Genomic DNA, 23,925 nt, shown 5'->3' with positions numbered 1-23,925 from the left:
TCCCCACAATTATTAAGCACATGCTCTCAAAATTAAACAAGTCTTAGAATTAAGAAAGTAAGTTACATAAGTAATGCTAAACCAAGATCAATAATTTAAACCTCATTGCAATTTGCTCATGGAAACTCACAGCTCATCTTGTCTCTCAAACTTGCTAGAACTTTCTCCTTTCTTTCTCTCATATGTATGTGTGAGGCTTTATCTGGAGCTCTGGAAAGGTTAGTCCTAACAAAAGATATTATAATCAAGATATTATCAAAACAAGAAATACTTCTTATGGATTTACCGAGACTCGTCAAAAAGACCATTGGAAAATAATTTCTTTATGGAGAGGGAGAGAATGGAACACACACTTTAGATGGTGGACATGTGCAAATGGCAACGGTTGATCCCAAGGCACAACTGAAGTCCTTGTTATCGGATTGCACATGGTTAGAATAATTGAGTATAGAGTAATCTTCAAAGTACCTGGAATTTAATGAAGCTAAAGGAACCAAGGAGTTTTCCATCATCATTCATTTTTTTCTTTTCTCTCTCCTTTTTTTCTTTCTTTTTGCTCCTCAGAACCGTTGGCAACACAATGCACTTACTCCACCTCCCCCCATGCTTGAACGTTTACTTGTCCTCAAGCAATGAAGTGCATAAAACCTTTATCAATTCTCTGTACTCAACTTTGGAATTCAAGGGAGCATCTCCTCGTGAAAGATTGAAGCCAACAAAGGAGGAAAAGGGGCGCCGGCCGGCCTAGGGGTGTTGGGCCGGCCGGCCTACTGCCTGTAGGCCTCCACTTCTTCGGATTTTTCTTCTGCGAACTCTTTGATGCTTCCCAAGATTATGTTTTACCGAATTTTGCTCTTGATTCCACTGTTTTGCCGTCGAAATAAAAATATATACTCAATATATAGGTTGTGGTCAAGGAGGTGTTTCACAAAAAGATGTTTTTGGTTAAGGGTGGATATCTAGCGAGGTTTGCGATGTTCCCGGTATAGAAACTCACAATGCATGGATAGAATGGCTAGCAAAAGAGAGGTACGCAAAAATACGGAATGATCAGCTTCTTAGTCTCGTACCAAAGAAGATAAATCCTGAATTAATTCACCTGAAAATAATTCTTGCTCAATGGTTTGTTATGATATATCATTTAGGCTTGTAGAAGGGTGGAGCAATTGCAAAAGGTATCATTGACAAGGTTAGCTCACAATTAAATCCAAATTAAATTTTCCTTGACAAGCTTAAGTAAGAGAGTAAGAATAAAATATATGGGTCTTAATTTATCATAACCTCCACAATTGAATTAGCCGACATTTAATTAATTTTCAGATCATGTTAGAGAGAGCATTAGTTTAATCATGTATAAACCAAGCACAAGAAAATAGACAAGGCGGCAACGATCATCATATTTTATCATGGCACAAACTTTCTATCATCATTACTAACCATAACATTAAAGCGTGGGTGATGCATTTATTTATCATGGTGATGAAAACAAAAGAAAACAAATTGCACACATGCTGAAAAATAAATAAAATAAAAAATTGCTACGCACACACAAGCTTGCACACATGCTGAAAATAAATGAAAAGAAATAGAAAAATCCAAACCACACGTGCGAGCATTTTATTCATGGTCTTGTCGTCGATCACTCTCCTTGATTGGCTCTTGCGTTGTATCCTTGGTCATAATACTGCTGAAATGCTCCTCCATTAAATTGTTCCGGTGGCGTCAGGCCTAGAAGTCCCATTTGATATGCAATTCCTGCGGTTCCATCTTCTAGTTGGCTTGTGTGCCTCCGGATGGCGTCTATGTCTTCCATGTTTCTTCTTGCATAGGCACCCATGATTCTCATTCCTTGTTCCAGTCGAGGAAGGTCAAAGTATTGTGCTCCAAATGATGGGTCGGGCATCTCTCCTTGGTATGACGGGGGTGGGTAGCCGTATTTGCTAAATGGTGGGGGCGCCGCCGCAGCATGCCCCCATGCTTGATCTTGGTTCCCTTCCCATTGACTCGTCCATCCTTGCGGGTATCCTTGTCCACTTGATGCACCTTGAAATTCATTCCTCCAATAAGCGGAACTTGGCGGTGGAAGGTCTACTTCCAAGTCTTCTTGTTGTGACGATGCCGATGTTCCTTCAATTAACCTTCCTCTTTTTGATTTCTTCACCTTTTTCCAATATTTTCAACTCGCCAGTCAGTCCTCCCTCTTGCGAATAATTTCAGCCTTTGATCGAGGAGGGAAATATCCATCTCAAAAATAGTGAATCCCTTCTTTTCATCCCCTCTGATATAATGGCCTCGCCTCAAATGTTCAATCCCAATATCTCTTTCCGGGACATAATATTTTTGGATCACTCGTAACCCCGGATTCATGGCTCGGGCTATCATTGTGAGATAACACCCCGAACCAACTTCTCCCGTACCGGATGATGCTTCACAAATCCACCTTTCAACCATGATGTAGGTGGGATCAATCACTTGCTTCTTCACCAATGCAGCATACATCCAATTTAACTCTTGGTCGGTGACCTTCGATTCTCTCATCCTCCCGAGAATTCTTTTGCTCAACCAAGAGTGGAATATTTGTAGGATCACATTACTTATATTCTTCCTTTGACGGTTGACATCTTTTGCTATCTTTGTCCAAAATTCATCAAGCTCTCCATCTTCAACTCGCACCATTTCATATGCATTACTTTTAAATCCGAGCAAACTCCCTATTTCTCCATAGATGATGACTTTTCTTCATTTTAGAGCCGAAATTTCAGACATGGAACTTCTTCATCATCCACCACTTCCGTTGTTTTCTCCAGTGTCATGAACATCTCCAAAGCCACTTCTTCTTGCATGTCTACCGTGACACCGTCGGAAAATAACTTCCAACCGATGTTCTCTAAGAGTTGGTAGATGTCATGATGAAATCCCAACTTCTCCAATGCTTCATCATCAAAATCATAATTTGCTCGCAGCCTTCCCTTCATGAACTTGAGCCTTTCTTCTTCTTCCTTCGACAAGATAATAAACCCATATTCTGAATTATTGGGCTTGTATGGTAGTGGTGCGGATGACCTTGTCGAACGCCGTGGAGGAGGTGGCATCCCTTCGGTGAATCTCATGGAGGAGCTTCTCGGGTCTCTCATCCCACCAAGGAGCAACATGTTGCTCCTCGGTGCGGGGTTATCTTCCTCCATGCTCCGCAGAGAGTCGGAGACCGAGTGCCTCCGCGAAGAACTTGCCGATGCGTCGGATGTCGATGAACGCGTCCTTCTCCTCCCGGTGACGAACCTCATTATACAACTCATGGTGACTCCTTGCTGCACACACTAAAAAAAACACACCGGGGGTTTCTTGCCGGCGGGAGACCAATATATCAAAGAGTGGAGCAAACTAGGATTTGTGGCGAATTTTCGGAGATTTTTGGAGTAGATTTTGGTGGACGAATTTTTCAGGGCTCTAACTGATGTTTCTGGGTGAAGAACTTGAAGAACATAAGCAATGAACTGAGTGAGGAGCGTACCTGTCAAAGGGGAGTACCAGAGCACTTAAAAAGTGGCCAGGCCGACCGGCCTAGGGCCTTGGGGCCGGCCGGCCTAGGGCATTTTTGGCTCTCCTCCACTTCAATTTTCTCTGGTGGCTTGCTGGTTCAATTATTTGCTTCTGTCCAGTACATCTTTCATGCTTTACACCGTCTAAATCCTGTGAACCACTCCTTCTTTGCCTTTGATGTCCACTTGCAACATTATTTCTTCACTTTGTGTCATTCACCTTGTCCCATGCTTAATCATTCATCACATGGTGCCATCTTTGCTGAAAATCACATGTCCTTCCCATGCATGGCTGCTCCCTCCTTTGGATTATTTGCATGAGGTGGTAGTTAGAGAGCACAATTCCTTCCTGTGAACTCACTTTGATCAATGGATGTTAATCAAGCACATAAACCCTCTCCAAATCATGCTTAGATGTTTAATCCTCTTCTAACTTCAAAATTTCAAAATTGACTCAAAGCATGTAATGAGTTTAAATGAATAATCAGAGGGGAATTAAAACATCTTTACATTTGTAAGTCGAAAAATATTTCCCGACTACATTAATTTTGGTTGCACCGGAACCGTTCACTTTCATGAATTGATAGCGAACAATCTCGAATTCAACCGTGGGTCTTGGGTTTAGTTTCTAATTTTTGCCAAAACGAAAGAGAGATTTTTGAAAAAGAGAATAATTAAGGTTAGAAAAATTCTAGTCCTATGGTAATGAAACTGAAAATTCTCTCTATGTTTGTGCGAACCTACGCATCAAGAATTTAAATAATATAAACATAGCGCGGCTCTACTCGTGTGTTTTATCTCAACTTGGTCCGGCCGTCATGGACAGGACGGTCGCCAAAAAATGGGTATGGAATTTTGGATGTGGCTTTCTCAAGAAGAGGTAAATAAATCATAGGATGGCTCATGTCATTGGTTTAAAATAAGAAACAACATCGAAATGACCGAGTGAATAAAATTCAAATCGAATTGTTCGACCGAACGACCAATTGTTCAAAAGTATATCATGTCCTTGCGTAGCAAAATTTTCAACTCACTTACCCAAACCTCTCGCGGGTTGTCCTCCCGGCAGCTTATTCTTGACTTGACGAACGGGTTGAACTCCCGGCAGCTTTATTCTTGATTCGACGAACGGGTTGCCTCCCGCAAAGCGCTTCGTTTATAGTCTGTAGATAGACTTTCTTCTTCTTCACTCCGGACCAACGCTCGGTGATGGCGCTGCAGTCTTGGATACCCACTTCCGCACAATCCGTGGTGCGGATTTGTCTTCTAGGTTAGTCGTCTTTTTGGTCTTCACAGGCGGGCTTTTAGCTTTCTTCTTGACGGGTGCAGCGATCTTCTTTGTCGCGATGGACGCGACGACTTCTATCTCCTTCTTCGCTTCCTTCTTGTTCGGCTCCTCCTCTTTCTTTGGCTTCTCCTATGTGATACGGCGGTGAGGCGGAACATATTTGACATTGATCATATTGCATACCTCGAGGCGTGGACGAAACTTGAATTCGCTTGTGGTGCCATTGATGTCGAACTTTATCTCCCCCTTGCCAATGTCGATGTTCGCCCTTGCGGTCTTGAGGAAAGGCCTCCCAAGTATGAGAGGCGCCTTGCTCCCTTCTCCCATATCGAGAATCACAAAGTCAACAGGGACTAAGTGTTCTCCAATCTTCACGGGCACGTCTTCGGCGATTCCCAAAGGATAGAGAACGGAATTGTCCGCTAACTCTAGGCACATGGCGGTGGGCTCCGGCTCTGGTAAGCATAGCTTCTTGAACACATTCTTTGGCATGACGCTCACACTTGCACCGAGATCACAAAGTGCTCTTTCAAACATAAGAGATCCAATGGAACACAGGACGGTAGGACATCCGGGGTCCCTCTTCTTTTCAGGAGCTTCATTAGCGATTGCCGCGCTACATTCCTCGTTTAGCTTGACAGTGCTTGGCGGTATCTCACGCTTGTTTCCCATGATGTCTTTGAAGTAGCGAGAATACGTCGGAACTTGTAGAGCGTCCAAGAGTGGCATGTTGATGCTCAACCTGCGTACCATGTCAACAAATCTGTTGAATTGCTCATCTTCATGTTTACCTTTGCGGTATCGTGGCCTTGGCGGTAGAATCTTGGTGTCTATATCATCTAACTCAAACTCCGGCTCTTCGGTGACTATCTCTGGCATAGGAGTAGGTGCCTTCTCCCTGATGATGGTCTCCACTTCAACTCTTGGCTTAGGCTTCCTTGCTCCCGCTGCATGTTCGGGTTCTTCGGTCTCCTTTCCCGAGCTAGTTTGAATTGCCTTAGCCGTCTCCGAACTTTGAGGTTGCCCGGGCAATTTTCCTTCGTTGCTAGATAGGCGTCCGGTGAGCTGGGCTACTTGCGTCTCTAGCATCTTCATCATATTGAGTACTTGAAGGTTAGAGCTCCCGACATCCGTCACCTTGCCATCAATGTTCTCCAAGATCTTGTCCATAGCCTTGAACTTGGTCACGGTGTCCTTGTTGATCTTGCCTTCCTCCTCCATGAACTCCTTCAATTGTATACGAAGAGGCACCGAGTTTTGAATGGAAGAGCTTGCATTAAATTGGGGTCTACCTTGCCCGTAGCGGAAGTTGGGTGGCGGAATCCATTCTCCCTTCTTCATGTAGTCGAGCATCTTGGCTTCCTCTGGGCAATTCTTTTGGACATGGCCGTACTCTCCACATTCTTCACATGTAGACCTTGCTTCGGCCGCCTTTAAATCAATAGCTTGGGCTTCTCTCTTTTCCACTTCCATCTTCTCCAACCTTCTCATGAGTGAGTCGATCTTCCCTTCTTGCACTTCTTCACGTTCCACTTGCAATACACTCTTCGCGGCGCCCACAGCTTGGAGTGGTTGTAGGCGCCCCGATGATGCCCATGCGTCATTGTCTACCACCTTCTTGAATAGCTTGAAAACTTGAGTAGGCGTGAGCTCAATGATAGAACCTCCGGCCAATGCGTCAATGATCCCCCTTGATGCAGTAATGATGCCTTGATAGAAATTCTGGACCACATCCTCCCTTGAGAACTTGTGATGAGGTACGGCGCGGATGTAGTCGTTGAAGCGCTCATAGGCTTCGGCTAGAGTCTCCGTCGGGGCTTGCGCAAATGTTGCAATCTTGTTGCGCAGAATCTGGGTCTTGCCCGGCGAGTAGAACTCCGTCATGAACTCTTTCATCAAGGACTCCCAATTTTGCACCGTGCACGGTGGTAGAGAATGAAACCATTGCAACGCTCTCCCAAGTAGAGAGAACGGAAAGAGCCTCGCTCTTATTTGATCTTGAGTCATCCCTTGCATGTCGAAGGTGCGGCATAGTTGGAGGAACGATTGAAGATGTAGATTAGCGTCTTCTTTTCCAGTGAAGGGCGAGCTTTGCACCATCCTTATGATTGAAGTCTTGATCTCGAACAGAACTCCGATGTTGTCGAGATTTTGGATCGGCAAGTCCCAAACATCTGGAGTGCATAGCTCTCCGATCGTACGCTCCTGCTCCGGTAGCGCCATCCCTTGGTGAAGTGGCGCCTCCTTTGGACTTGTTGGTGGAGTTGCTTGAGGTGAAGACGATGAACCGTCGGCTTCGACTTTTGGATCTACTAGTTCCGGCTTCCTTGATCGTGCTTCTCGTCTCCTTTGCCTGTAAATTTTTGCTGGATCATCCACAAAATTTTCGGGTTTGTTGGAGAGGCTCCCGTCCATCTCCTGTTAGGGGTTAGTGAAAAAGAAAAATATATACCAGATCTAAAAGATGAATATATATAAGATCTAAAACATAAAAGAAAAATAAGCAAAATAAAGCAAACTCTTGATTAGATTGATTTTCATGGAATAGATCCGTTTTTTAGTTAGCTCAGAAAAATAAGAGATCTAAAAAGGTCAAAAAGAAAAATCAAGAAAAAGAAATATTTACGAATGCAAGTAAGATTGGATCTTAAATCGATGGTTCCCCGGCAACGGCGCCAGAAAAGCTTGTTGACGCTCCTTAGCGCCCCCGATTTGTATACCGCAAGCGCACGGTTCGTGTAGCTTTTCCCTTAGAGTATTCCCCCAAGGTTTATCAATCCACGGAACCAAATATACAAGAAACAATCTACTAGCATAGAGATTCCTTTGTGTTGAGATGGTGAAAAATGAATCTAATCTACTAAAAACAACAAACACCGAAGGTAGCAAGAGAAAGTTAGAGATAACCAATCTAGATCACCTAGATCATGCATATGTTGTAGTTTCAGCTAGATGTAGTGAAGTAAGATAGATGTGAATCTTAATGAAAAGCATCTTTAAACTCAAAATCTCCAATCCGATCCCTCGATACCCCACCTACTCAGTGGCAACGCCTCTGTCACGACGCCCCCCTTTGGACGAAAGTACCCTGAAGCAAGTCGAACCCCCTTTGGTAGTTCCGCCATGAACCTCTAGCCACCATGACTATAAGATCATGCTAAGCGATCAATCTCGATAATAGATCTAGGATGAAGCAAACCCAAAGAAAAGAACGAAATCAAAAGAGAGAACATGGTCGCTAAACATTCGGAATCACAAATAACTTCACCATGAATGATTGTACATCACAAGATCACAACCGGGGCCCTACCTTGATCTTGATGATCCTAGCTCCAGAACTCCGACGTGGTCTTCCTTGCAAGGTTCTCGCGTCGGCTAGGGCAAACCCTAGACAACTAGCATGACCCTCGGCTCTCCGAGAGGTGTTCCTCTATCTTCTCTGCTCCTTGGCGTCGTCTTCCGAATTCCTCTCCTCGTGAACCTTGGGAAGGGGTCTTTAAATAGCCTCAGGAAACCCTAGGTCAAAGGGGAGGCCGAACCGCCACAAAAAAGGCTGGGCCGGCCGGCCCAATGGACCCAGGCCGGCCGGTCTGGCCCATTTCTTCGCCGCCTTGTGTCCTCCTTTCTCCCCAAGTCTCCTGGAGTCTTCTAGAGTTTATGCCTTCCACGATTGCACCCCATTAGACGTCGTTATCTTCGAGATTTCTTCGAGGAAAAGGATATGATGGAAAATCCTTCCTTAAATCTCTCTTTGCTTTGCTTAGCCCCGAAGTATCTTGATCTTATCTTGTGGTCTTTGTCCTTTGGACTTTATTGGAGGGTGGATGTGCACGAACGGGCCTCTAATCATCATGGCCTTCGGTCCTTTGTTCGGGCTTTGGCCTTCGTCTTTCTTCGTGTCATCGCGTGATCGTGGGCCTCGTCATTTCATGCTCCAAAATTGGTCAAAAACCTGCAAAAACGAAGTACCTCCAAAATATATGTGCAAACGCGAAAACGACCAATAATTGGGCCGAGGTTAGGATGGTTAGTGATTTTGATATTAAATTCATGCCATTATCAAAGTTAAACAGGGGATAAAATGGATACTTAAGGAGCGCCAACAATGGACCTGAGTAGATGCCCTGTTGGAGTGTGATTTTTTGTCACCGACTCCTACTTTTTTAGTAGGGGCTGAAGTAGGGGTCCTGCTAGAGATGCTCTCAAGACCATAAATCTTACAAATGAACCTTGGCTTCCAAGGCGCTGTCATTCTAGTTGTAGATTTTTGTAGGAGCCAGATTTCCACATTGGACATGGGTGGTCTATTCCTCGGATTGTCTTGAATGCATAGGTGCAATTTGTAAGCATATGAGGACATCACCCTCAGAACAGATGGGATGCAATGATGGATCCAATACATGCATTATTGTCCTATTAATCCAACTCTCCCATACCTCATGTGTACAAAGCAATTATGCATCAGGACTAAGGGTTAACATATCACACACATACATACAAGAAATCACTAAAGCCATCTACTAACTTCAATTAGAAGAAGATTATCACTATTTCTCCTTGCACTTTGATTTGGTGGACACTTCACCCAACATAGCGTATCCAGGAGCCGTATAACCCCTGTAAGTTGAAAGCACCTAATTATTACTATAAGTGAAATAAAGTAATACAACTTAATCATTAAAAATGATAGTTTGATGCAGCTCATGTACCATGTTCCTGATGGGTGTCTTGGGATATGATTTAAGTGACCCTCGGTTAGCAAGCTTGAAGTCCGATATTTTTGCACAGTGGCGGATCTAGCGGTGGGGCGGGTGGGGCTCAAGCCCCCCTCCCCCTACCGCCGTGATTCCCACGGAGCCTCCCCTAAGCCCCTCCCTCTGCAAATTTGAGGAGGAAGAAGAAGGAGAGGAGGGGCGGGAGGAGGAAGAAGCCTCTCCTCCCGACCATTCCTACCTCCGCCACTATTTTTGCATTGAAATCCATCTTTAGCAAAATATTCTCTGGCTTCAAGTCTCTGTGGATGCATGTAGATATAGTAAACTCCGAGCAACACTGCAAATTATCTTATATTAACATTTATTCCAAGATAAATATGTCTTCAGCTTCTGCTCATTTATGAAAAAAGAACAATATGGAACAAAACTAAAAGAAGGTAGAACTGTACAGGACAAATGGATGCGAAAAGAAGAAGTAATTCTTGTTGCAATCAAATTAATATGATTATTGTTACATTTAAAAAGTTCTTTGTACAAGAAGTGATTCACACTTTTTAAAAAGTTCTTGGAGCAAGAAGTGATCCATTACCAGAAATATAGGCAGCTAGGGTCTTGTTCAGAGGGCTCCTGCCCCCCTCCCTCCCCAGATCCACCCCGGGTCTTGTTTGGAATGTACTATCGTCTTTGTCTATTGATGTCTTCATTAGATTTACTAAATTTTTATGTTGAGGTTTTGCCACAGAAGCTAGTTTGTTTTTAGTTACCGGAGTCCTTGTTGTGATCCTTTTGTTAGTCATTTTATAGCTATCTCCATGCCATCTGGCAGAAGACTCTAAAATAAACTTAAAGCAATTAATAACTGTGAGATATTTTTCAACTGTAACTAATACACTTGTTGGTATTTCTTAACTTTTATAGAATAATCCTCTAAGCACGCTGAATGTATTTTAACAAGTGAAGAACAAAAAATGTGCAAAGTGCAAAGTAATTTTTACTGCAATGGTCTTACTTGATGGGGTTTTCGTTGATGTTGATCTCTTCCACCACATATCCACCAAAGCAGTCAAAATGATGCTACAGACCACCAATACTCTAAAACACTAAATTTGCAAGGAAGTAAATCTAATTTGGGAATTGGATTAAAGTTTAGAACAGTCATGATCCATTGATCAAAATAAAAATAATATTTAGAAAGGGGCTAGAATATGTGACTGGCTGTGAATCTGTGATGTGTGATCTTTTATTATTTTGCTTATTTGTGAAATTTGGAGTTGTTTGAGGAGGATTATGATTTGTGGGCTTTGGGCAGCCCGGCTTGTGCTGTAGTGCCGGGTTATTTCGGCCTGCCCGTCATGAAACAAGCTTGTGGGCCTGTGCCTGGGCTATCGGGGGAGCCCGTGGGCTAGCACGGATGGCCTGTTGGGATATAGGGCCAGGCTAGGCACGGCCCGATAAAGAGCGGGCCAGGGCGGGTCCGTGCCAGGGCCGGGCGGCCCGGATGACCATCTATATCGACAACGAGACATACAGTCACTACTAGAAAACAGGCCAAAGATCTAAGCCAAAAGTACCACTTGTTACATGAACCGGTACTAATGTGAGGCATCTGTACCGGTTGCAACAATAGCCGGTACCTTAGGCCTGCGCCGAGTGCTGGCAAGACACACCACAGCACAAACCGGTGCCAATGCACAAACAAAGGCACCGGTTAATTCCATGAGCCGGTACCAAATTGGTCATGCATCAATGGCACCGGGTGGTGGCACGACCCGGTGCTTATGAAGCAGACATTAGCACCGGATCATGCCATAACCCGGTGCCTATGCTAGCCCTCGACATAGGTAGGGATGGCAACGGGTACAAACCCGTCGGGTATCACTAATCTAAACCCGCATCCGCCAGGATAAAATCGTACCCGTTAAAAAACCCATACCCGTCGCGGGTATGATTTCATGCCCGTACACATACCCGTGCGGGTTTTTTTTTGTACCCGCGGGTTTCCCATACCCGATAGAATAAGCAACAAAATTTAATAGAAAACATAAATAAATACACAATATATTATAGTCAAATGAGTCTATAAATACATAATCATCGCGTGCGACAGCGACGAAAAAGCTGCCTACTTCGCCGACATGCTGGAGGGCACGGAGCCCTTCCTTTCCGAGGTCGCCGACGCCCCAGGCGTGACTCGCTTCTCCATCAAGTACGCGTGGCCACCCAGCCGTCCCCAGCACCGCTACCCCAACTACGCCTCCATCGCCAGCTGCCATCGGAGCTTGTTCCTTTTTTGCTTCATCAACTGCGGTGGTTCTCAGCCCGTCAGCTTTCTGCTTCAGTCTAACTTCTACTACATCTGTCCCAAAAAGACCGTTTACTTTTAGAAACTGTGTTTAACTGCTCGTCTTATTCAACTTTCTTTTACAAATATTATCACTTTTGTTATGATTTATTACATCACTAATGATATTTTAATAATATTTTATTTGTCTTATAATATACATAAAATTTTTGAATAAGACGAGCAGTCAAATGCAGTTTCTAAGAGTTAAAGAACATTGTTTTTTTTGGACGGAGGGAGAACATGGTTTACAATACCCGGGCCATCTCCACCGCCATCCTGCCGCCGGTCCTGGACGGCGTCTCATCCTGGTCCCACCGCCACATTGCACGGGAGGGCGCGGGGGGCACCGTCGTAACACTACGCCCCATCGCCAGCAGGGACCCCAATGCGTACCTCGTCGCCCAGCTCCTCCTCCGGCTCCGCGAAGGACACAGGGGCCAACCCACCAACAAGGCCACTCTCTTCTTGTGGGATTCGCGCGCTGCCTCCGGCAAGAGGATCCCGGAGGAGGTGGTGCTCCCCCTCCCCGGTGATGAAGAAGATGCCGACACAACCTCGACGACCTCCTTCCTTGCAGACATGGAGCTGGCACTTGCAGCAGACAACTCGACCTCTCTCTGCTGGGTTGACCTTCAGACTGGGGTACTGGTCTACAAACACACTGCTTCTGCAGATGCTAAGGCAGCAGGACAATGTCCGCAGGAACATGGATCATCATTCCACTTCATCCCATTGCCCGAGGGATGTGCCAGGAAGCTGATGGGGGAACGGATGGTACCAGCAGACTTTTACCGCTACATGAGCTGCGACAACAGTGAGACCGCCTTGAAATTCGTCTCCATGGAAGGCTACAGCCAAGATATCCCCAAGCCGATGTGAAGCTCTCGACATGGACTCGGAGAACCGCCGGAGCCCGACAAGTGTCACACCTTGAAATTTTTGGATTTCAAGATGTGATTAAAATTGAAAATAAACAACAATTTTCCTATAATTTTAAAATTTTCCCAATATTTATTTTCTTTACAGAGAATTTAGCGTAAAAGAAAATATATTGGTTGTTTTCTAAATTAATTGAGGTTGTTTTGTTTGTGTTGCATTCATACTGCAATGCATTGTTTTATTGTTTGTTGTTCAGTTTGAATTTGAATTTTTAAATTCGAATTTAAATTGAAAGTGTTTGAATCGGTTTCAGAAAATGTAAAACTTTTCTTTTTCACCCAAACCTTTTTAGCCCGGCCGGCCCAATCTTTCTCCCTCTCCCTCCTTTTCCTTTTCCTTCCCGCGGCCCAAAACCCCATCGCTGGCTTGTTACCTTTTCCTTTCCTCCAGTCCAGCCCGTCCCGGTCTTCCCCTCCCGCAGCCCACCGACAGGCGGGGCCCGCCTGTCGGTGTCGCCCTACCTCCCGTGCCCGAGCCGGACTCCTGGTGGAGTCCGACCCGGCCACGCGTGCACCGCCGCGGCCTCTCTTGGCCCGCACGCCAAGGACCGGCCCCGCACAATTAAAAGCGACGTCGTGCCCCCCTAGAACCCTAAACCCGCAGCCGCTGCATCCGTCTCGCGCAAAACCCTAGCGCGCAGCCGCACCATTGTTGGAGCTCGGGGTCCGCCGCCGCGCCGCCGTTCCACTGCTTCGAGGGCGAATTCGAGGTTTCCCAGAGCTTCGCGTGGAGGTACAGGAGCTCGCCAACTCCATTTCCCCCCTTCCTCGCGCTCCATTTCGCTCGGGCCCGCTCGCCGGCGTAGCCGCCCCGCCATGCGCTGCCGTGAGCTCTGCGCCGCTGCCCTAGATCGATTGCGCGAGCCGCGCGCTTGCTCCCCGACCTACCCGCGCTCGAAGTCGAGCCCCGGAGGGCCTATCCGGCCTATTCCGGCGGTGCGCCGCCGCACACGCCTTGCCGCCGGCGCCTTGCGCCTCCGCCACCTCCGTCCCAACTCTTCCCGGCCGTCAGATATCAATCGAACGGCCACGATTAGATCTATCCAGAGTCAAACCTCAAGGTACCGGTCAACCCTAGGGCTTTTTGCAAAAGAGCCCCTCAGTTTAGTGCAAATCAACCCGTGGTCCAGCGTAGTTGAAAAGTAATTAGGTTTAAGTCCTTTTATTTCTGTTTTAGCCCCTACGCTTTTACAATTTTGAACCCGCTGTCCCGGAGCTGCAATTTTGCAGGCTAGCCCTTGAAGTTAAGGTTTAATCTTGTTTATACCCTCAGTTTCTTCACTCAGAGCCCCCGTTCTTTCAAAACTTTTAAAAAATAAGCCCCTAGAACCTCGTTTTAGCCATAACTTTTTCGTTTTAATTCCGTTTTCATCGATTCTTGCACTCACGTGATCCTTGTGACGTGTGCAATAACTTTATCACTTTGTTATCCTCTGTGAGCACACTTTGTTGTGTCTTACAAATCTTTTCTGTTAGTTCTTAACCTTTTAGTTAATCGCGACTAGATCCCTGAAGTACCATTTAGTCTATAGAATCACCGTTTTAGTTCCGTTTTCCGCGTTTCTTACGCTCTCGTGACCGTAGCAGCGAGCTTTATCCTTTTGTACGCTCTCTTAAAGCTTTTCTTTTGTTTAGAGTATTGTTCTTAGTTGTACTTGTTGTTTGTTTTGTATGGTTGCTAGTTGATTGCTTCGAGTAGAAGGATCATTGTTCGAAGATTGAAGATCAAGTTTTTCAAGTGAGCAAAAGCTGAAGAGCAGTAAGAGTACCTTTTTTGTTGGAGAAAGACAAGTGACCCTAACCATACTTCTATCTATGCTTATTTATGAGAATACTTGATTTAATTGGAACATGGTGAACCACCCAAGAAAACCGTACAATCACAATACCATATGGCTCTGGTCTTGGCTAAGTAACTAGATGATCTATATGTCGTGCCTGGGGCGTTTGATTGGTCGATTTTTGGGTTATCGAGCTTTGAGGAGCGGGTGAAGGAAGCTTCGTCTTCTGAGGTACCGCAGAAAGCAAGGGACCAGTGTGTACATATAGTGATTCTTTGGAAAAGCCTCGTAGCGTCCCTATGCAGTCATACCTAAGGAAGTGTGATATGGTGCTTGGCCCACACTTGCATGGTTGGGTTCAAAGTTTTTCGGAACTTTTACGCGAATTGTGATGAAAGTGTACAACCTCTGCAGAGTTAAAACTAACCGGTTAGCCGTGCTCACGGTCAAGAGCGGTTTGGACCCTCACATGATTAACTTAATTTAAAGATGGAATTAAATCACTTTCTGGTTATTTCTTGTGGCCTTGCTAAGTACCAACCATAAGTGTACTCACCCTTACTTAATGTTGCTCAGAAGGAAAGGTGTATGAAGTCTGTTGAAGATGCTGCTGAGTTCTAGGCGTACGCAAGCCCCAGTCGATTGTCTGTGCAGTTTGAAGCCTTCGTTTCCAGGATAAGCTGTATAACTCTAATAGTCTTTTATCTGCTGTATTTTCTCTTTTCGTGATACTGTTACTGATTATTCACTTATAATGTCTCTATATGTATGAAACTTGATCCTGACATATATATATGTATATATATATGTATGCATTCGGTTTTATCCTTAAAACCGGGTGTGACAACAAGATGGAAGTGTCACTTGTCCCACTCAGTCCGCATCGGAGATCTCTGGCACAACCCACTCTACAATGGGAATGGTCTGGAACTGATGCCCCGTTTCCCGATCATCACGCAACGGAAGCATGTCGTCTACCTCTCGGTCATTAATTACGACTACAATTGGGAGTCCGAGTTGATGGAACCCTCAGAACTTTATGTACTTGGCATTCACATGAAGCATCGGCGTGTTGTGTCATCGTTCAAGGCCCCTAGTGAAGAATATGGAGGTATACGTATTATTCCAGACCTGACGATGGCTTATCCTTCTAACTTTACCAGCTACCTAGACAAGGTACACGACTATTCCTACTTTTCTTTCTTACTGACAGATGTAAGAAGCACACATTGATGCTATGGTAGATTCCTTAACCGGTGACATCTTTCAGCGATAATAAAAGTATACTGGATTTGTTCTATGGTAGAATTCTAGAACCATGTCACGTTTTTGTTTTAACTGACATATCTTATTTCTTCAGACAGGGGTTGATTTGTACAAGCTGTGCCCGAGGTGCGAAGAGGTTGCCGACAAGGGAGAATCAAGGAGTAACCCTCCTGCGCGGGCTTCCTTGTGGATTTCCGCCTGTTGGAGTTTCCACTAACCGGATCCGCTAAGAACTTTTTCATTAGCGAGTTGGACAAGATAAAGGCGAAGAAGTATGAAAGACAGCAAGATAGACGTAGGAGAGATGCTGCAGCTCGAAGTACTCAATATGTTGACTTGGAAGGTGAGGAAGAAGAAGAAGAGCAGGATGATGAGTTGCAGCAAGCTTTGAGACATTCACGGGAAGAGTATGAGTTTAGGCAAAGGGCTGGTCCAAGGTATGAGAGGGGTGGTGGTTCTGGATCTGGCCAGGCACGGGATCCAGGTGGTGGCTCTAGACAAATTGGGAGGTTGTTTTCTAGGAGTCTGTCACATATCCCCGAGCGGGCAAGGGACTATAACCTTGCTACTGCTTCCGGACCGAGGCAGCAGAGGATTGATACGGGGCCTTGGACGTCTAAGGGGAGGACTGCGAGAGAGTTGCTGGGTAGGGCGTGGTCAAAGGCTTGCCACTCCGTTGGTATTCCTGGACGGAAGGTAGATGACCCTTACTTTAGGGCGGCCATCATAGAGACACAGAAACAAGGTAAATAATCATTTATTATTGCATGCCAATTTGTATTCTACATCCCGGATCATATGTGATTATTGCATGCAGGTACTGGGGTCACGATCCCAACTGGGAGGGACATTGATGAAAAATATCTTTCAGAGAACGTGGAGGAGATAAAGAAGGAGATCAACAAGTGGAAGCAAGAGTTCCCTGAGTATGGTGCCACTATCATATGTGATTCATGGACCGGTATTTCTCGCAATAGCGTAATCAACTTCTTGGTATATTGCAATGGAATGATGTACTTCTGGAAGTCTATTGATGTAACTGGAAAAATACAAGATCATCAGCTCATACTTCAGATATGGCAAGGTGTGACATGATCATGGAAATTGTTGACAGAAGGTTGGCTAGTGTGTTCGAAGGTACGTATGCGCACACTGCTTGTGCCATACACCCATATGCTTGTTATGCGTTTGTAATATCAGAAAATGTCTTTGGAGACCTTCGGAAAGGGCTGGAGAGACTTTTTGACATCGACAGAGCAGCACGTGCACTACAAGAGTATGAGCTCTTTCGTCGAAAACTTGGAGAATTCTCATCTGACCTTGCTGCGAGGATGGCAAAAGATAGAGGCACTTCTCCAGCTAGTTGGTGAGCTATGTTTGGTTCAGAAACACCTCATCTTCAGATAGCAGCAAATCGACTACTCTCTCAATGCGCATCATCAAGTGGATGTGAAAGGAATTGGAGTTCCTTTGCCTTTATTCACACAAAGCTTCGCAACAGGTTAAGCAGCATGAAGCTCCATAATTTGGTATATGTGCACTACAACCTTCGGCTTCGTATTCAGCGTGCAACAGCTATGGTTGAGGCAAGTGAATTCGATCCTGCTACTAGCTTCATGGATCTCTCATTGTATCGGCAGACCAGGCCAATTGAAGAATGGATGCAGCATGGTAGATCAAATAGAGCACCAACCTTAGATGAAGATTCTGATTTTGCCGACCCTCCTGTGCCTGCTCAGATCTTGACTGACCTCGCACGTAGGGTGGGTGAGCCAGTAAATGTTGATGATTGGGCCAGAGAGAATATTGGTGACACCCACCTGGGGAAAAGAAAGACCAAAATTCCTCCAAGTCAGTCTAAACAAAAAAAACAAAGAAAGGGTGACGTTGAGGAGGAAAGCATTGGCACTGACGATACCACACCAGAGCCTAGTGATGATGGACATGGTGGTAGTGGTGGTGATGATGATGATGACGACGACGACGACGATGATGATGGCAATGAGGGTGGTGATGACAATGACAATGACGATGATGATGGGGATGATCGTGGTGGTGCTTCTACTAGTGGTGCTGTTACTGGTGCTATGAGATTTACGGGAGAGACTGCCTTCACCCATGCCACACAAGATCAAGATCATGGAGCACCCAGCTCTCAACGTCGCACAAGAAGCAATACTCGTCCATTAGGCCCGTACGACGGTGAGGATGATGGTAGCTCTACCTCTGTTAGTTCCACCTACAGCTACCCGTCGGCACCCTCCTTTGTGTGGCCACCACAACCACATCCGATGGCTGTCCCTCCACGTCCTCTATATGGATATCCCCATATGTACTATCAAGGATACCTCCCATATGGAAATCCTCACATGTACTATCAGGAATATCCTCCAGAGCAAGATCCCTCCGAATGAGTACCTAAGTATGTAGGTAACACATCTTATTTTCTCACTTGCATTCATTTCTTTTACATCTTCTCACCCATTTTATTTATTCCTTTTTATAGGATTCGATGTTACAATGGGAGTCATCAACAATTTCCGGTCGGTCGTAAGGTTTTCCTATGGGAAAACACCGAAATAAAAATTTTAGAGTATATTTTGTGTTAACTATTTGAGACTTGTATTATTTGAACCTATATTTTATTTGAACCTATAAATTGTGTTAAAAAGTTGAACCTATATTTTATTGCATTTGGATTGTGGTTTGTATTGATATACATATGTTTTACGTCAATTCTATTAATATTTGCTTTGTAAGAAAATCATTATGCATATTGAACTATTATATATAAGAATTAGATATAATTCTCTGAAAATATTACACTTCTCTTAACACAATTTGTTGTTTTCTACCGTGGTCAACATTTTTCGGTACTTATGCAGCGAATTCCACCGAAATTACAACGGAAACCGGTCGAAAAATACGAAATTTGGTGGTTTCAAATTTTAATTGGTTTACCGACCGGTAAATCCGGTAAACCGGCGGTTTTCGGTATTTTACCGTTACCGGTGACGTCCGGTAAATGGCTTACCGCCGGTAAGTTTTTCCCTGCTCCAGGACCAGGTGCAGGAGAACCAAATCTTCTTGACAATGCCCGCAGACTTAGCGGGCATGCTTCCAGTGGTGGGTCTGCAAAGTGTATCAGCAGAATTGGAGTATCCGTATCACCAATCTCTCCTGCGGTGGGTTTGCAATGTGTGCTAGATGAAAACCAGAGAGCTAGGATACTCAGTTATCGATTGTCGTGAGGAAATTCCCTTTTCTGTTCGAGAGTTGTTACAGTGCTTGAGAGGAACCATAGGTTCCTCCCCTCCAAAAAAAATCTGAGCCATTGATCTTTAGAATCCCTCTTTTCCTCTAATGAGGGGTACTTTAGTAATCATATTAGCACCAAATAGATCAGCTTGTCTCTTTGTTTTCCCCAGACGCCGTTGGCGCACCGTGCACCCCGCTCTGCTGCACGTCCCGGCCGGCCGCGATCCCTGACGGCGGTGCCGCGCCGCCGTAGGGCTGCGGAGTTGAGACCCTCGCTGCGCTCTCCCTATTTTTCCCTAAACGCCGGCACCGAGCACCCCGCCCAGCCCCGCACCCCTCTCTGCTGCGCCTCCCAGCCTGCCGCGATCCGCGACGGCTGCGCCGTGGTGCACGTGCAGCCACACTACGCCCAGCGGGACAGTTGCAGAGGAGAGACCCTCGCCGCTAATCTCTCGTCTACATCCGCGACGGCTTGCTGTACGGCTCAAAGCATAGGCTCGTGATCCAGGTTCTCGTGGGCTAGGGTTCGGCGGCGAGGATTCTTCTACCTAGGAGCTCTGCAGCGCGAAGCAGTCACTGGGTGGCGTGGAACCCCAGCGCCGAGGCACGGAACCACATACGTTGCATCGGCAAGGCTTAGAAGATCACCAAGGTGAGTCCTGCAACCATTGATATGAAAAGATGTCTTCAATGTCTTATGCTATATTAGGAGTGTCCTGGCACACACATGAATTTTTATGGTAATTGTTGTGGTGTGGAAAACCACAGCCGGGTGGCGAAATGCACCCGCCTAATCCTAAGTGTAGGATGTGCTTGGGGGCAGTCAAGGAATGCTCGATCTAGAGGCGTAAGAACACGGAAGCACACAAGGATTTAGAGTGGTTCGGGCCGTCGGAGCGTAATACCCTACGTCCACTGTGTGATGTATTGCCTGAGCTTGTGTGCAAGCTGGGGGAGGAGCTATGCCTGTCTCTGCATGTGTGAAAACTTGTGGAACCTCGTGTTCTAGCGGGCGTGCTCTCCATTTTATATGTCCAAGGGGAGCACGTACACTGAGCGGGCCCCCGACAGGTGGGCCTGGTGATATATTTGATATTGTACGCAGCGGAGCCTTAAATGCCTCAGATCCGGAGATCTTGTCGTCGGCTTCCGTGCGTAGCTTCTGACCAGGGATGGTCTTGAACTGTCCTGTCGGAGTAGAGTCTAGCCTCAGGAGCCGCGCGTCGAGGTCATGATGAAGCGTCGAACTACTGACTCAGTCCGCTGTAGCAGCGTGCACTGTTGCTCCAGTTAGTAGCTGGTCATCATGACTCGTCGCCCACGCGCGCGGTGCTGAGACACTGTTGCGTGCCTCGGTAACAGACAAGCCGCCTTGGAAACAGGCGGGCTTACCATGTTGTCATGTCAGGCCTGTCCAACCTGTGAGTGGGTATCCGATGCCCTGCTCTGGCAGCGCACGCCCCAACCACCAGAATTTAATGCGGCAGGAGGGCTGGCTTCAGGCAGAAGACTCGTGCCTGTGGGACACGTGGCGGCACCGGACCCGGGGGTCGGCGGCCGCGCCCACAGGGGCACGTGGCGGTTCCGGACCCCTGCCCAAGCGGGGAGCGGAGGTCCGGAGGTCGGCCCTGTGGGACACGTGGCGGCGTCGGACCCTGGGGTCGGCGGCCGCGCCCACAGGGGCTTGCGATGGCTCCGGACTCCTACCCAAATAGGGTGCTGGGTCCGGGTCCCTTGGCTGGCTCGATGACTCAGGCCTCCTGGAGGTCCGGCTTCCACTTGTAGAGGCCCAGGTCCGGCCCGCGGAGGTTCGGGACCTGTCCGCAGGGGTCCGGACCCGTGGTCCGTGGTTGCCGCTCCTGAGCGCCTTCGTCCTTGTCTTGTAGGAGAGGGTACTCCTGTCTGAGTGTACCGATAGTAATGTTGAATTAACATGAACTAGATCTGTAAAATCAATTTGTGGTGTTCCTGTTGCTATTCAAAATAGATATGCAGATCTGCACAAATGTGAACACATATGCTAATTTGTTTATATTGAAATCTGATGAGAAAATATGGATGAATTATGATCTGCTTTGTGGAGATATGCCCAGATGTTTGTAGGGGCATAAATACAGTAATATAGATACTGCAACAGCCAAAAGAGGTGCTGGAGGAAGCTATCCACAAGAAAAACAAGTGCATACAGACCAGCAGTCCAAAGAGCCTTACATGACCAACCAGCAGGTAACGAATTTATGCTAATCTATTCTATTCATGCTCCATTAATCAATGTATATATATAATATTCACTATAACCTAACTGACCTATACTAGGTGGAGATGATACTTCAAGCCATCACAAAAAATCGTGTGGCAGCGGAGCGAAGAGTCATGGAAATGGAACAGAAAGTTTGTTAAAAAATTCTAACCCTTGAAGAAGAATTGGCAGATATCAGAATGGAACGGACTCTCCCATCTAAGTTATGTTCCATTGAAAATGATATATCCAATATTAGAAGTGAATTGAAGGTGTCTATTTTAACAGACTTTTTATTTCCACTATATTGCTCAAAGTTTATGTACTAAATAAATCTTTGTGCAGGATATTAATTCTGCATTGCTCTGCAGCAAAACTAATGCATCCCAGGATGAAAGAAACATACCCCATGCCGAAGATGGAGGAATGGCAGCCAAGCACCATATTAACTCCTTTCAACAATTGAAGGTCCATACAGAGACGCCTGAATCTACATCTGTACCACGGAACATTGAAACTGATATAACCAATATTAGAAGGGAATTGAAGGTGACTGACTTTTCATTTTCACTATATTGCTCAGAGTTTATGTACTAAATAAAACTTTGTGCAGGATATTAATTCTGCATTGCTCAGCAACAAAATTCATGCACCCCAAGATGAAAGGAACATACCCCATGCTGAAGATGGAGGAATGGCAGCCAAGCACCCTATTAACTCCTTTCAACAATCGAAAGTCCATACAGAGATGCCTGAATCTACACCTGTAGCACAAAGCATTGAAAATTTGCAGCCAAGCATGAAAGACTGTGACTCCACGAGAGATAGGTCAATGTTAGCAAGCAAAACACTTCTGCGCAAGACCGGTGGTCGTGACATATATGCTCAGCACTCACTCCAATATTTATACACCAATTACAAGCACATAAATGAGTCAATCGAATATTTTGGTAAGCAAGTAAAGAAAGTTTGTTTTGTGAAACAATGGATAAATTTGTTATCTTTGACCGACGATATCATACCATTGGTTATATTTGCAGATTTCAAAGATGATAACGTCCTGACAGAGGAAGATAAAGAGGCACTGCATTTTATCACGCACAGTTATCAATATGCCGTAGTTGTTGACATTGCAGATATTCTTCTAACAGTAAAGTTCTTAGAACCACATGTCAATGATGGATGGTTACTAGACGCGGTAAGCTACTTTGGTTGCCCATCAGTATATAATATTTCACATTAAGGCTGCTATATGACATTCTACTCCTTATGCAGGTCATTGATGCATATGCATACATTGCTAATATCGAAGATTCCTTTACATCAGTCATTACAACTACCCAAAGCCAAGATTTATCAGGGACCGCGGAGATTTTGACCCTAAACAGGAAAAGGCATGGATTGCTAGAATTGGCCATCATTGTGCAACACGCCGAATGGTTTGTATCTTTCCATCTTAATTTGTAACTTATTCCTTCTTGCACAGGTCGGTGAATTTGTTTCAACTCAACCTCAATGTCAATTACAGGTTTTTGTCCCATTTAATTTGTGGGGATGCCATTGGTGCTTATTGGTGGTTAATAACACCAAAAAAGAGATCCAGATTCTGAACTACTTAGCTGGTGTACCACACTTCCACGATGAGAAGAAGGAAATAACTATGGTAACAAGCTGATGTCAGTACAATAACCTATTTGTATCACCTCCAGCAACATTATTACTCACCCAATTATATTAATTACTGAATGTGCAAAAGGTGAAGAACCTACAAGCATGTATTGAGGCAGCGGTTGAAGCTGGTTTCGTAACACCTACAGAATCTATTGACCTTACTGCATGGGAAAGAGTGCCATACACTAACATACCCCAACAAAATGATAGGTATGCCTAATGATACAGACAATACAATCTATCACACACCTCATGCATGATACATCAATTTTGATATGCAGAAAGACTTGTGGTGTCTATGTTATCAAATATATGTTGGAATGGAACGGAATTCAAATGTGTAACAATTTCACACAGGTGCATGCATTGCTATAGTTTATATCCATTTCTAACTTCATTAGTACAAATACAACCTTTTTAACAAATGACATGCCTTTTACTTAGGATCAAATGGACATTTTCTGAAGAAAGATATGTTGCAGGCTGTTGCATTCAGAAAACAACAAATGTTGAAAAGCATCATACAAGGAGCCTCTCACAGTTCGTGCAATTGCCTACCTACCTAAGATTTCTTTCATTAGAATTATATTTCACGCAAACATGTTTCATGGCTTTTGTTTCAATTCTCTTCAGAAAGAACTTTATTTGGCTGCAAATCCAAAAGTTAGTGCATCAGATGGTGAAGTCTGCATAATCGGCACAAGAACTGGTAACATAAACAAGAAGATCGGGGAAAAGTCAGATTATAAGACCAACAACCCAAATGATCAAGCAAAAGCGTCAAAAGGACAAAAGAAACGGGGTCGACCAAGGAAAGATGGGCACAATACCAAGGCTACCACAACAAATGGAACCAACAAAAGTGAGATGTCAACTGTTGCACGTG

General features: G+C 45.2%; 1 protein-coding gene and 1 long non-coding RNA gene across 2 annotated transcripts; both read left to right on the top strand.

Moving 5' to 3' along the window:
* The first annotated feature begins 15,538 nt into the window (after positions 1 to 15,538).
* On the top strand, positions 15,539 to 18,391 carry LOC120640235. The gene is made up of 4 exons (XM_039916092.1): positions 15,539 to 15,781; positions 15,966 to 16,007; positions 16,103 to 16,616; positions 18,117 to 18,391. Exons 1-4 carry the CDS (start codon positions 15,539 to 15,541, stop codon positions 18,299 to 18,301), a joined length of 984 nt encoding a protein of 327 aa, XP_039772026.1. The 3' UTR covers positions 18,302 to 18,391.
* A 4,953-nt stretch (positions 18,392 to 23,344) lies between these two features.
* Positions 23,345 to 23,771, top strand: LOC120642620. The gene is made up of 3 exons (XR_005662656.1): positions 23,345 to 23,396; positions 23,484 to 23,579; positions 23,673 to 23,771. It is a non-coding gene; the product is annotated as an uncharacterized LOC120642620 (long non-coding RNA).
* The last annotated feature ends 154 nt before the right edge of the window (positions 23,772 to 23,925 follow it).

Source organism: Panicum virgatum, chromosome 7K (genome assembly GCF_016808335.1).
Source record: "Panicum virgatum strain AP13 chromosome 7K, P.virgatum_v5, whole genome shotgun sequence".
Classification (NCBI taxonomy): Eukaryota; Viridiplantae; Streptophyta; class Magnoliopsida; order Poales; family Poaceae; genus Panicum; species Panicum virgatum.
This window is presented reverse-complemented; position numbering and strand designations above follow the sequence as displayed.

Bases quoted from the DNA above. Each gene is read 5' to 3' on its own strand.
- LOC120640235 (XM_039916092.1), top strand. From the start codon at position 15,539: ATGCCCCGTTTCCCGATCATCACGCAACGGAAGCATGTCGTCTACCTC. The intron at 16,008-16,102 runs GTTGCCGACAAG...GGATCCGCTAAG, and splicing joins TGTGCCCGAGGTGCGAAGAG to AACTTTTTCATTAGCGAGTT. The intron at 16,617-18,116 runs GTAAATAATCAT...TTCCACCTACAG, and splicing joins CATAGAGACACAGAAACAAG to CTACCCGTCGGCACCCTCCT.